The 13,144-nt window shown below is 37.7% G+C and overlaps 2 protein-coding genes across 3 annotated transcripts; both read left to right on the top strand.

The window, feature by feature from the left end:
• The first annotated feature begins 981 nt into the window (after positions 1-981).
• LOC114743880 (WAT1-related protein At4g08290-like) lies at positions 982-3,231 on the top strand. The gene is made up of 7 exons (XM_028932084.1): positions 982-1,241; positions 1,333-1,395; positions 1,694-1,810; positions 1,915-2,161; positions 2,259-2,417; positions 2,516-2,667; positions 2,828-3,231. The coding sequence occupies exons 1-7, from the start codon at positions 1,048-1,050 to the stop codon at positions 3,000-3,002; spliced, it is 1,107 nt and encodes a 368-aa protein (XP_028787917.1). The 5' UTR covers positions 982-1,047; the 3' UTR covers positions 3,003-3,231.
• Positions 3,232-6,971: 3,740 nt separating this feature from the next.
• On the top strand, positions 6,972-9,084 carry LOC114743881 (WAT1-related protein At4g08290-like). Of its 2 annotated transcripts, XM_028932087.1 has the most exons (7): positions 6,972-7,203; positions 7,287-7,349; positions 7,616-7,732; positions 7,839-8,085; positions 8,189-8,347; positions 8,446-8,597; positions 8,743-9,084. In XM_028932087.1, exons 1-7 carry the CDS (start codon positions 6,998-7,000, stop codon positions 8,915-8,917), a joined length of 1,119 nt encoding a protein of 372 aa, XP_028787920.1. In that variant the 5' UTR covers positions 6,972-6,997; the 3' UTR covers positions 8,918-9,084. The 2 variants fall into 2 exon arrangements, with proteins under 2 accessions (XP_028787920.1, XP_028787919.1); XM_028932086.1 differs by lacking the exon at positions 7,287-7,349.
• The last annotated feature ends 4,060 nt before the right edge of the window (positions 9,085-13,144 follow it).

The raw sequence follows: 13,144 nt of genomic DNA on the forward strand, positions 1-13,144 counted from the left end.
CACAATCGTCATTCAAAAAGAAAAAGCAACATTATATATCAAATTCCAATTTCACAAGCATGACCATCCTATCATTGGGGCTCACAATAATTTTGATTCTCGCGTATCTCCTGTGTAATTCAACGAAAACGAAGTTTCACTTAACCCCAATATCATCCAATGAAAAACGTGCACCGTATCATCTTAACTTTTGAGTTATAAATGATGAATAAAGCTGGGAAGAGGATGAGATTAGAAAAAGTCGAAGCACACATACCTGGCGCACGATCCCTCCTTTTAAGAACACACGGAACAAGAGATCATTTACATGATGCTCACAATTTTGAAGGCCCTTTAATTTCTCTTGTTCTTCTCAGTATCTAGCTATATATTTTGTTCTAGTAAAAATACAAATTAATAACGTTTATTTTTGGCCAATCAATTATCATTTACCAATAAATGATGGAGAGATGAACTCATTATTGGGACTAGCTAGTAGCTGGCTAGTAGCCACTGGCACTGCATGCGTAAGTGAGGTACGTAGAGCAAATTTCGGTGTGATTGAGATTGGAGGGAGAAAGGGATTCGCAATTTGAAATAAAGAAACAGGTTTAGCCAGATTAATGGCCTGGAGAGCCCACCATACTCAGGAAAAGGTTGAGGATTTGATGGGAAAACATGGTGACATGCCCCCAAGTGTGCTCTGACTCAACATAGAGGAAGCCAGTACTCCACTAACTAATTTAACGCATCTACGTCGATATTGGCACATTGCCAAGAAACTAAAATTAAATTAAAGAAGCTTTTTTTTTGGGGGGGGGGGGGGAGGGGCCTGAATGGAGTTTTTATTTATTAATTACAAAAGAGTGAGAATTGAGTTAATTAGGGAGGGGAATATATCTAAAAAGCAGAAACTTTGATGCTTATCCAGATGCACTTGGCCAAGTGGGGTTGGTTGTCTCGGTCATCGCTCTCTGAGGTGATTGTATATAAAAGAAGCAGGCTGTGACACAGTTCGGAGCATCTCTGAGAGTTGTGATCAGAGAAATTGAGTGAGTGAAGGGAGAAATGTGTGGGACGAGCAGTTTGATGAATAAGGCGAAGCCTTATGTGCTAATGGTGGCATTGCAGTTTGGGATAGCAGGGACTGTGCTGTTCGGGATGACCAGTATGAAGCACGGCGTCAATCGTTTTGTGTTTAGTGCCTATCGCAATGCCTTTGCTGCTCTCTCCCTCGCTCCTTTTGCTTTCTTCCTTGATAGGTACGTCTTTCTTTCCCTCATTTTAATTTATGCATCCGCCTCCTCTATACTGCGTTCTTATCTCATGCTTTCTTCCTGTTTGATTTTGCAGGAAAGTGAGGCCCAAAATGACAATCTCTGTATTTTTACAGATCATGCTTCTCGGCTTTCTGGAGTATTACTCTTAACCTATATTTTCCCATCAGTATCATATGTCTCTTAAAGAAGGAACTAATAATCGTGCAATATCATGTATGAATTGATCTCTATTGCCTGTCTAAAAATTAAACAACTCGCCTTTATTTATATATATATATATATATATATATAATATATTCATGCAAGAATCTAATTTGTTACATGGACTAGACAACAAGTTTTTAAATATCGTAGAAGTAGCAGTTCGGGGGAAGTTAAACGTGTTATTATAATAGATAATTTTAAGTGTAACCTAACCTGTATGTGATTTTCAGGCCGGTGGTGGACCAAGGTTTCACTTTCCTGGGGATGCAGTACACTTCAGCCACCTTTGCGTCTGCTATTATGAACACCGTGCCCTCCATCACCTTTGTATTAGCTATCATCTTTAGGTCAGAACTCAGTAGCCAGCCACAAAGGAAATTTCATAGTCATAAAATAACACACATGCGGGAGTAATAAATGAATATGATTATATGTGATGAACTTGGGTCAGGTTGGAGCGTTTGATGATAAGGGAGGCAGGGAGCATAGCGAAGGTGGTGGGAACGATGGTGACGTTTGGAGGGGCGCTGCTGATGACGCTGTACAAAGGCCCCATCGTACCCCTTTTTCATTCTGCAATTAGTGCAAGCAAGCAGCAGGCAGAGGGACGCCATGATTCCCCTCACAAACACTGGCTCACCGGCACACTTTTCATACTCCTAGGTTGTGCCGCTTGGTCTTGTTTCTTCATCTTGCAGGTTCGCCACATGTCCATTCCTATAATGAACTCAATTCATCATTAACCCAGATCGAACTATGTTTAACTGAATCAAGAGTGAAATTGCATATGTACAGTCGATAACGGTGAAGAAGTACCCGGCGGAACTGTCACTGGCGTGCTTGATATGCTTAGTGGGCAGCTTGCAGAGCGGAGCGGTGGCTCTTATATCGGACCACCACCCCGGAGCTTGGTCTGTCGGCTGGGACTACAGGCTCTTTTCTCCTCTCTACGCGGTCATTACCTCTCACCCGAGCTGCATATAGTTCTTATTATATATGGTTAATTCAGCGCACTGATGAGGATACAAACATGATCGAAACTACACATGCAGGGAATAGCTGGGTCGGGGATAGCGTATTACATGCAAGGATTGGTGCTGCAGACCAAAGGCCCAGTGTTCGTGACGGCCTTCTATCCCCTCTGCATGGTCATCGTTGCTGCTCTGGGCTCCTTCCTTCTGTCCGAACAACTCCATCTCGGAAGGTATATTTTCTATTGTTTGGACCTCAGTCCACTCCTTTTTTTTTTTGTCCTTTTCTTTTTGTGTGTGGTTTAGATTATTATTGATATATAGTGCTGGTCTATCAAGTATATATGATTGGCTGACTCATGCTATATATGGCTGGATTATTGGTGATGGCAGTATAATAGGAGGGATGATTATCGCGGCGGGTCTGTACTGTGTGGTGTGGGGAAAAGGCAAGGACGAGCTGGCAGACCCGACGCCACCGGCAACAGTGAAGGAATCAGCACAAGAGCTGCCAGTTACCTCAATGGATACTGCTGACAAACCTATTTATTACCAAACCCCCAAGTGAACAGAGAATGACGTGCTCACCGCGAAGACAAAACGAAGAAGTCAAGTAACTGGTGGTTGTTATATATATACACACGTTGTTCAAGCAAAGTTTTCCTGTTTTTGCGTAAAATGACAAGCTGTAATTGCCTCCTAATTTTGCAGCACGTCATGGTTTGGTTTTGTTAGAGAAGAGAATTACACTGAGGTACCAAACAAAAAAAATAATTATTAAGAAGTTTCAATAACAATTTAAGTGAGCTGTAATGACAAGTTTCAGGATAGAATATAACACTTCTTAAAACTTATTTTATAATTATTTTTTTGAGATTTTATTGTAATTCTTCCATCTTGTCTGTGTCATGTCTGCACTTTAGCTTTCCCAATGAATAAATCCTTACCTGGAGCTGACATGGATCCTTCATTATCTGTATTATATATGATTGTGTGTTTGTGTGGAGTGACACGTGAGAATTATTTATCGCGTTTGATATATACCACTCAATAAATGAGGCTGAGATAGTCACACACAAAAAAAAGAAAAAAGAAAAATAAAGCCGAGACGGGAGAAAGACATCAGTAAAATAATGACAACTGGAAATATGAGTTGCAGGCTGGGCCATGAGTTCCGGTTTCCAAAAGTTTACCTTGGGATAGCTCATCCGGTTGCTCCGCCCTACCTTTAACTTGTGTGATCATACGCCACAGCTCGGGACGACGTCGTTCTCTCGATGGTGGAGGAGTGGACCCAGATAATCAGAGGAGGAGAAACAGACCCGGCTGCGGAGTCGCTCAATTTACGACTCTGTCGCGCTTTCTTTCAAACAACACTTTGTTTTTTAAACCAAATTCTGAACCGCAGTATCAATCAGACAGATTATATACAATGACTGGCGATTAAATAAGGCCTTCACAAAGGAAAAGCAGGCCCGGGCCGTACGTACAGATGGAGATGAGGAACACGGCCGCAGCATTATGAAGATGGGCTGGCTACATGGGAGCATGCTTCAAGCCCACTTTAATCTTCTGGATTCATCCTATTGTCTGCCCTCTTTCATTCCATGCCATCTAAAAGGAACCCAAGACATAATAACAGTAGAAAAGGCTAATTCCTGGTATATGATAATTGTTAGGAGATGTATTTGTATTTAGTACTTAACAGTATCTCAAATAAAATAGTATTTAATACTACCTTTAATTCTAATTATAAGACCTAGTTTATAATCTATAAATTAAGTCTTATATTTAGGACTAGAGATAGTAGAATGATACCTATACGTAGCGGGAAAAAAACAGTACTCTTCCGATCCTTAATATAAGACCCATTTAACTAATTTGATTAGATTAAGGAAGTTAGGTAAGTTATTTAATTATAAAAAATATGACACGTTTTTCCTAAAACACCATAATCATCTTTCTTGATACCCCTCTCCTTCTTCCACACTTGATTATGATTGAGGGAATATCTATAGGGGTAATTTAGAAAAATTGATAAATATGAAAATGAGTCTTATATTTAGGACCAAAACCAACTCACCAATTGGATCCTATATTAAGGACCGGAGGAGTATAACAACATAATACCCCTCCATATTTGCCCATGTTTAAAAGAAATTCACTCATGACGGGATGGGACAGGTCTATAATAGTAGTGCATTGATGAATGAATGCATTCTTAACAATCAAATTGAAAATTGAGATCACTCACCGCCCCTTCAAATCCTGATAATTCCAGTGAAGGCCATTTGTGAGGGCATGACTTGTTAAGACAGGTCACTTTCTCAGCAACAATATCCACACAGCGGCTATCGACTTTTTCTTTTTTGTCACCACCTTTTGTGCTTTTGTGAAATAATTTGGTTTGAGAAAATGATAAAAAAAAAAACTGAAAATTACTAAATTTCAAATCAGGTTTAATAACAACTCTTTATTTAGTGTTGATGATGCTGAATTTGCAAATGACAACAAATTTTTGTTGATATTCCTTATTTGGTATTTAGTAATTTCTAGTTTTTTTCTCTGGTCATTTTTTCATTTGGTTTTTCCGATAAAAAGAAAACATACAGAATCACTTCCATTATGTGCGTGTGTGTGTAATATGTGATAATTTTGAGGTGTTTGGGGTGAAAGCGAGGGAGGGCGGTGAAAGCAAATTAAAGAAGTGTTAAGAATCATCCGACGCAGCTTATGCTGCAAATTGGCCATAACGACGATGGAAAAGGACGATATATGTATAATGTCATGTTATTTAGAGAGTGCGCCCTGCATATGCCCCATAGTCAGTGAAAGTCGTAAAGTGGCATAAACCAGAGGCATCCGTATCAGATTCATGCTTCATTCCCATTTCTCATCTGGGATCAAGCCAGCTCCCCGATATTACTATCTCCCTTCCAATTAAAATATCTTCCACTGTTTCTGCTAATATTCTTCTCATTACTTGATTAGGCCGATAAGCCACCGCGCGCATCATCGCCTGCGTATCTATCTATGACTACATCTCCCTTGCTTCATACGGATTATCACAATTTGCATCATCCACGCTAAATACCATATTTAATTAGTAAGAGATATGGCTTACAATCATTCTCACCAAACCCCTCCGGTTTATTAATACACCACGACCTTTCTTTCAATTGGGAAAAAAACTTGGATCAAGTTTTTTATGCCTATTATGTCAAGTTGTCCATAATATGTGGTCCTGTGTTATTTTTTGTTTCATGAGAATTTATAACTAAGTGGTATTAAATGCTAATATAATATTTCAAAAACAAAACATATAGTCATGTGTAATTGGAGAATTTAACATCATGAATATAAGAAATTTGATGCAAGTATTATCCTATTTCAATATATTCATTCTTTAAGGTTATGTTGCGCACATAATAATAAGAAATGTAATAAATATGTGAAAATATGACATAATTCACCGAATCTGTCGCCCATTTATTGCTAACAATAACTCATTACCTCTACAAATATCATTTTATTTTAAGGGTGAATCAGGAAAAATGATATTGTTATTTTGGAATTGAGAAATGACATGTGAAATAAAAAGAGCATTATAACTCATTATTGCATGTTGTTTAATTGTTATGAGATTTTTTTAATGATTACATTCATTTCTTAGGACTTTATAATAATTCTTCCTAAAACAAGTTTTATTTTTTTAACCTTGAGAAAACAAATATAATGAAAGGGAGTACTAGATATATATGTGGGGAAGTGGTTAAATGTCACTAACAGGTAGCTTAATTGCCTCTTCAAAAATGTTAAATAAAATGGATAAACTATTGGAAATGAAGGTCCCTTTGGGTAATATGGGAAAGCACAGCCGACACACGCGGTCAAAGGTGTGTTTACTTTAAAGTCATCATGTTTTTGTTGTCTTCCCTGATAAAAGAGTCATTATATGAAGATCACTAATATCAAGCATTTCAGTATTATGCGGGTAAAATAATAAACTTCATGATTTATATTAATCTATCCAGAGAACAAGTAGCCACTACGTGAAATAATGTCAATTATGTGTGTGGTGTGTGGATATACAACCAGTAAATGGAGAAGCGACTCCCTTAGGTTGAATAACTTTGGTTACGTTGCTGTACGTGAAATATAATAGATTCGCGTGATTAATTAAAGGAATAATGAAGGCCGTAAATTCAAATAACAAGGATGCAGGAGAATCATGGGAAGAACAAGAAGTTGTTTAATGAAGAAGGAATTAGGAATATTATTAGTGTGCCAACGGTGATTGCACTGGAGACAGAACGATTCATGAGGTGGTGTGTGTATTCCCTGCTGGGTGGAAGAATATGTATGAAGTGATGAAGAATCAAGGTGGGATAAATTCCAGAGGGCGTACACGTACGGATCCATCAGTTCAAATAGTTAATAAATATGTTCCATTCCACGTGGAAAATACGCAGCCCTTATAGCAACCCACCTAATATTATATTTCACTTGGAAGCATCATCTCTGAGCGTTGTGATCAGAAAAAATTGAGTGAGTGGGTGAGCGATGGGAGAGATATGTGGAACCAGCAGCAGTTTGGTGAACAAGGCAAAGCCTTTTGTGCTAATGGTGGCATTGCAATTCTTGCTAGCAGGAACTGTGCTGTTCGCAATGACCAGCGCGAAGCACGGTGTTAATCGTTTTGTGTTTAGTGCCTATCGCAATGCCTTTGCTGCTCTTTCCCTTGCTCCTTTTGCTTTCTTCCTTGATAGGCACGTTTTTCTAATTCCCTCATTTTATATACTCATCTGCCTCCTCTCCCGTTATTATTTAATTACTGCTTTTGGTTTTGCAGGAAAGTGAGGCCCAAGATGACAATCTCTGTATTTTTACAGATCATGCTTCTCGGCTTGCTGGAGTATTACTTTCGACTTATATGATCCCGACCCCCTCAATATCACATATATGTCACTTAAAGAAGGATATAATCATGCAATATCATATAATTATATGAATAATTGATCTTTATGAATATCTAAAAATTATAAATTAACTCTCCTTTGCATATCTTTTCATTCAAGGATATAATTTGTTAGGTGAAGAATAAGTAGCCGTTCAGAGAAAGTTAAACGTGTTATTATAATAGGTAATTTTAAGCGTAACCTAACCTGTATGTGATTTCAGGCCGGTGGTGGACCAAGGTTTCACTTTCTTGGGGATGCAGTACACTTCAGCTGCGTTTACGTCTGCTATCATCAACACCGTGCCCTCCCTCACCTTTGTATTAGCAATCATCTTTAGGTCAGAACTCAGTAGCCAGCCACAAAGGAAATTTCATTGTTATGAAATAACAAACACACGCAGGAGTAATTAATGAATATGATTATCTGTGATAAACTGGGGTCAGGTTGGAGCGTTTGAGGATGAGGGAGGCAGGGAGCAGAGCGAAGGTGGTGGGAACGATGGTGACGTTTGGAGGGGCGCTGCTGATGACGCTGTACAAAGGCCCCATCGTACCCCTTTTTCATTCTGCAACTAGCGCAAGCAAGCAGCAGGCAGAGGGACGCCATGATTCCCCTCACAAACACTGGCTCATCGGAACACTTTTCCTACTCCTAGGTTGTGCCGCTTGGTCTTGTTTCTTCATCTTGCAGGTTCACCGCATGTTCAATCCTATATTAAACCCTACTCGTTAACGTAACTCAGATCTAACGATGTTTAACTGAATCAAGAGTGAAATTGCATGTGTACATACAGTCGATAACGGTGAAGAAATACCCGGCGGAACTGTCACTGGCGTGCTTGATATGCTTAGTGGGCAGCTTGCAGAGTGGAGTTGCGGCTCTTATATCGGACCACCACCCCGGCGCTTGGTCTCTCGGCTGGGACTACAGGCTCTTTTCTCCTCTCTACGCGGTCATCACTTCTCACCCGAGCTGCATATAGTTCTTATTATATATGGTTAATTCAGGGCACTGATGAGGATACAAACATGATCGAAACGACACATGCAGGGAATAGCTGGGTCGGGGATAGCGTATTACGTGCAAGGATTGGTGCTGCAGACCAAAGGCCCAGTGTTCGTGACGGCCTTCTATCCCCTCTGCATGGTCATCGTTGCTGCTTTGAGCTCCTTCCTTCTGTCCGAACAACTCCATCTCGGAAGGTATATTTTCTATTTTGTGGACCTCAGTCCGACCCTTTTTTTTTTTTCCCCTTCTTTCTTGTGTGTGGTTTATATCATTATTGATATATAGTGATGGTTTATGGCTGACTCATGCTATATATGGCTGGATTATTGGTGATGGCAGTATAATAGGAGGGATGATTATCGCTGTGGGTCTGTACTGTGTGGTGTGGGGAAAAGGCAAGGACGAGCTGGCAGACCCGACGCCACCGGCAACAGTGAAGGAATCAGCACAAGAGCTGCCAGTTACCTCAATGGATACTGCTGACAAACCTATTTATTACCAAACCCCCAAGTGAACAGAGAATGACGTGCTCACCGCGAAGACAAAACGAAGGAGTCAACTAACTGGTGGTTGTTATATATGCACATGTTGTTCAAGCAAAGTTTTCCTGTTTTTGCGTAAAATGACAAGCTGTAATTGCCTCCTAATTTTGCAGAACGTCATGGTTTGGTCTTGTTGAAATGGTCTAAGTCCTGCCTGAACTTTAGCTTTCCCTATGGATGAATAAATCTCCACCCTGACATGGATCCTATATATATATATGTGTGTGCGCGCGTGTGTGTATAGGTAAAGTAGTAACACGTCAGAAGCCGACTCCTTACTAACTGAGTAACTGTACCAATTTCTGTCAATATATAAGGATCACCTTAATTAATTAGCTGGACAGCTTTTTTTTTTTCTTGCAATTTTTACTATTATGTCTCGAGATAACAGCATTGGCTGATAATCATCCCTCACTACCTCAACTTCTTTTAAAAGTATAAAATTCAAAGAATCTCGCTACGTCACGAATAATGTGCTGTTTTTTCTAGTAGTTTTGTGTACCTTTTTCTTTTTTTAAAAAAAAAAACTCTGTCCTGATATTTTCTTGTGCTCAGCGCGCTTTTATGTTTGTTACGTCAATGTATATTTTGTCTAAATATAGTATGTCAATAATATTCAAATATTAAAAAGATGAGTATAACTTTAAAAAAATATATTAACCATCCTCCCATGCACGGTCTGGGGAAAAGATGTCTAGATTTTTAATTTTAGCAATTAAGAAAAGAATGAAAATGAAAATATGACAGAATGTAATAGACTCCCGTCATTAATGGTTCGAGTCGCGAGTCGGTGCCGGCTGCCTTGGCAGCAACTTCATAATGACATAATTATTCGTTATTAAACTTGGGCTTCACAAATATAAAGTAGTCCGGGGCCGGGCCTACAAATCCAGATGAAGAACACGCCAGTATATCAAGATGGATTCCTTTACTCCATCCCAATCTAACATAAGTATCTCTTTCTTGCTGGGTAAAGCCCATTATATCTACCATTCAGGCAATCTATTCTGAATTCTTTTTTTTTTTTATACAAATCTATTCTGAATTAAATTTGGCGAGTCATGGTTAATTAACTTATAACTCAAAGCCAACAGGAGTTAGGTCTAACAGGAATGACTAATCCTTCACAATGTAGTAAATTAAGATTCAAATCTCCGCTAAGAAAGATACTTATATTTAATACCCGATACTAGCTCGAATAATATTGCCTTTGTATCTACTGAAAAAAGGCATGAAAATTTTCTTACAGATAGAAAGTTGCGATTTTAGTCAAGCTTACAATCTCAAATGACTACTGTCTGTTGTTTTAATTCAAAATAAAAAAAATCAAAATAGGGACTTGGCAAATTAGAGCAAGTTGACTCAATACAAAGCGGATATTAGAAATCAATTTCAATACTGTCTACATTATTTTCAACACAAGTCCCTCCTATTCATCCAAGAATTTACATATTTGGGCTATTTCTTCTCCATAAACCTGTTCCTCTATTGCACACGAATCATTATCCATCCCCATTATATCTTACTGAAAATAACGTTTTAATTATTAACATCATGTCGGGTCAGATCTCATCGTTCATTTTAATTTGTTGCTTTTATCATATTGTTTTCCAAATATAAGCCAGGCAGCGCTGCATGGAACCATATTTGGTTGGTGCCTGTACAAAATAAAACAATTTACTTTTCTCAACAACAATATCCATAGAGTGGTGGCTATCGAATATTTCTTTTTGTAAACACCTTTTGCGCTGTTGTAAAATAATTTGGTTTTGGTGAGATTACAGAATCACCTGCTTTAATCTAATGTGTTTTTTTTTTTTATAAAAAGAAAACTTACACGATCATTTGCATTATATACAATCAATTCTTTGAAATATTTCACCAGGATATATATGATATTTTTAAGGTATCCGGCGAAAGTGGGTGAGGGGGCTGTAGGCAAATTTAAGGGATTGTTAAGAATCATCCGACGCAGCTTATGCTGCAAATTGGCCGTAACGACGACATATAGAATTAAATGGGAAATTAAAGAATGATATATATATATATATATATATATATATATAATGTCATGTAGTTTAGAGAGTGCATCTTAGGTATGCACCCCATAGTGAAAGTCATAAAGTGGACTAAATAAGAGGCATCCGTATCAGATTCACCCTTCATTGTCCTATCTCATTTGGGATCAAGCCCTCCCCCATATAATCATCTCCCTTCAAATTAAAATATCTTCCCCTGTTTTTGCTTTTATTCTTTTCATTGCTTGATTAGGCTGAAAAGCCACCGCGCTTCATCCCATGCCTAACTATGTATGACTATATCTCCCTTACCTCTTACTAATTATCACTACTCGTATCATTATTAACTAATTAGTACTACTACTTCTTATCCTGGTTATAAGACCTTATTTGTATATTACAAACGATGCCTTATAATTAAGACCAGAGATAGTATATAGTCTTATAATGATTATTACTAAAAAAATCTCATGACAAAGTAAGCAACGCATGGTAGTGATGAGATTTGGTGTGAAAAATGACAACAGGTCATAATATATTCGCAACTCAATAAAGTTTTTAATAATTAGATTGATTAAGTAAAATTGTACCGTAATTTCCCCAATTTTTCTGGAGGAATAACAGTGGAGAAGAACTGAGCAAGGATAGTATGGTATTTATCACCAATGTGAGACAGGTTATTGTTAATGGCGACTAGCTGTACATAAGGTCTATGATTACCATTTCTAAATTTCCTCGTCCACGTTAAATATTATATTTAATAAGAGATATGGCATTCTCACCAAACAATCCAGATTATTAATATACACCATCCTTTATTTCATCATAAGAAATGTAATAAATATGATATAGTTCACCAAATTTGCCACTCATTTATTGCCAACAATAACTCAATGCATTTAAAAATATTAGTTTATTTTAAGATAAATCAGGAAAAATAATATCGTTAATTTGGAATTGAGAAAGGGCATGTAAAACAAAATTTTTTCTCAGAGAAAACGAATATATATATAATGAAAGGGAGAGAGTACTAGATATGTGGGGAAGTGGTTAATTGTCGTTAACTGGTAGCTTGCCTTTTAAAAAATGTTAATAAAATGAATAAAAATATGGCAAATTAAAGTCGCTTTGGGTAATATGGGAGAGCACAGCCGACACACGCACTTGCACGTTGCCGAGTTGATCCAAACGTGCGGTCTTAAAGTTTTGCAAAGTTGTTTACTTTAAAGTCATCATGTTTTTCCCCCACGACAAAAATGTCATTATATTAATGGATTTTAATTATAAAACTTTCTATTTTGGTAGACAAATAAATAATTTCTCTGAACTTTGGATGTATAGGCTTTAAGCATATAATTTAAAGTTAAATCGCGCCATTCTATTTAAAAAAAGTTATATCACGTGTTAAAACAATAACAAGATCACTAATATCAAGCATTAGAGCATTGTGCGGGTAAAATAGCAAACTTCAGGATGGTTTTAATTACTGTGAATGGTCAGGATAATGTTGCTTATTTATATTCGTCTATCCAGAAAAAAAGTAGCCACTAAATGAAATAATTTCGATTGTGGGTGTGTCGTGTGGATATGCTACTATGTATTAACTGGTCGGACAATATGTCCAAATTTACTTACTGCTTTGATTAATTCTGTCACTGTCACTTTCTAGGGAGCCACATTATAGCAATTTGGGTGGAGTTGGCGTTTGTGTCAATTATTGATAAAACTTGATTACAAAATAATGAAGGTGACGCGGATTTAAATAATCATTTAAAACACTGAAGTTATATATACATATATGTATGTATGCCTCTCCAGTGTCCCTGTTGAAACTACAGCTAGATATTTTAGGATCATTGTTTTGGAAGCCGGATATAGAGTCGATAAAAGGAGATGCGAGATTCCCTTAGATTGAACTATAATAGATTCACGTGATTAAAGGAATAATGAAGGCCCTAAATTACAAGGATTCAGAAGAATCATAGGAAAAATAACAGTTTGTTTAATGACGAAGGAATTAGGAATATTATTGATCGAGCAAATTGTGAAAGCTACTTAGCAAGTGTGTCAACGGTGATTGGACTGGAGACAGGATGATTCATGAGGCACATCTTGCGTAACAGTGCGGGTGGGTGGCAGAATATGTATAAAATGAAGAATCAAGGTGGGATAAATTCCAGA

This window comes from Neltuma alba, unplaced genomic scaffold, assembly GCF_004799145.2.
Source record: "Neltuma alba isolate B1F8T4 unplaced genomic scaffold, ASM479914v2 tig00004165_pilon, whole genome shotgun sequence".
Lineage (NCBI taxonomy): Eukaryota > Viridiplantae > Streptophyta > Magnoliopsida > Fabales > Fabaceae > Neltuma > Neltuma alba.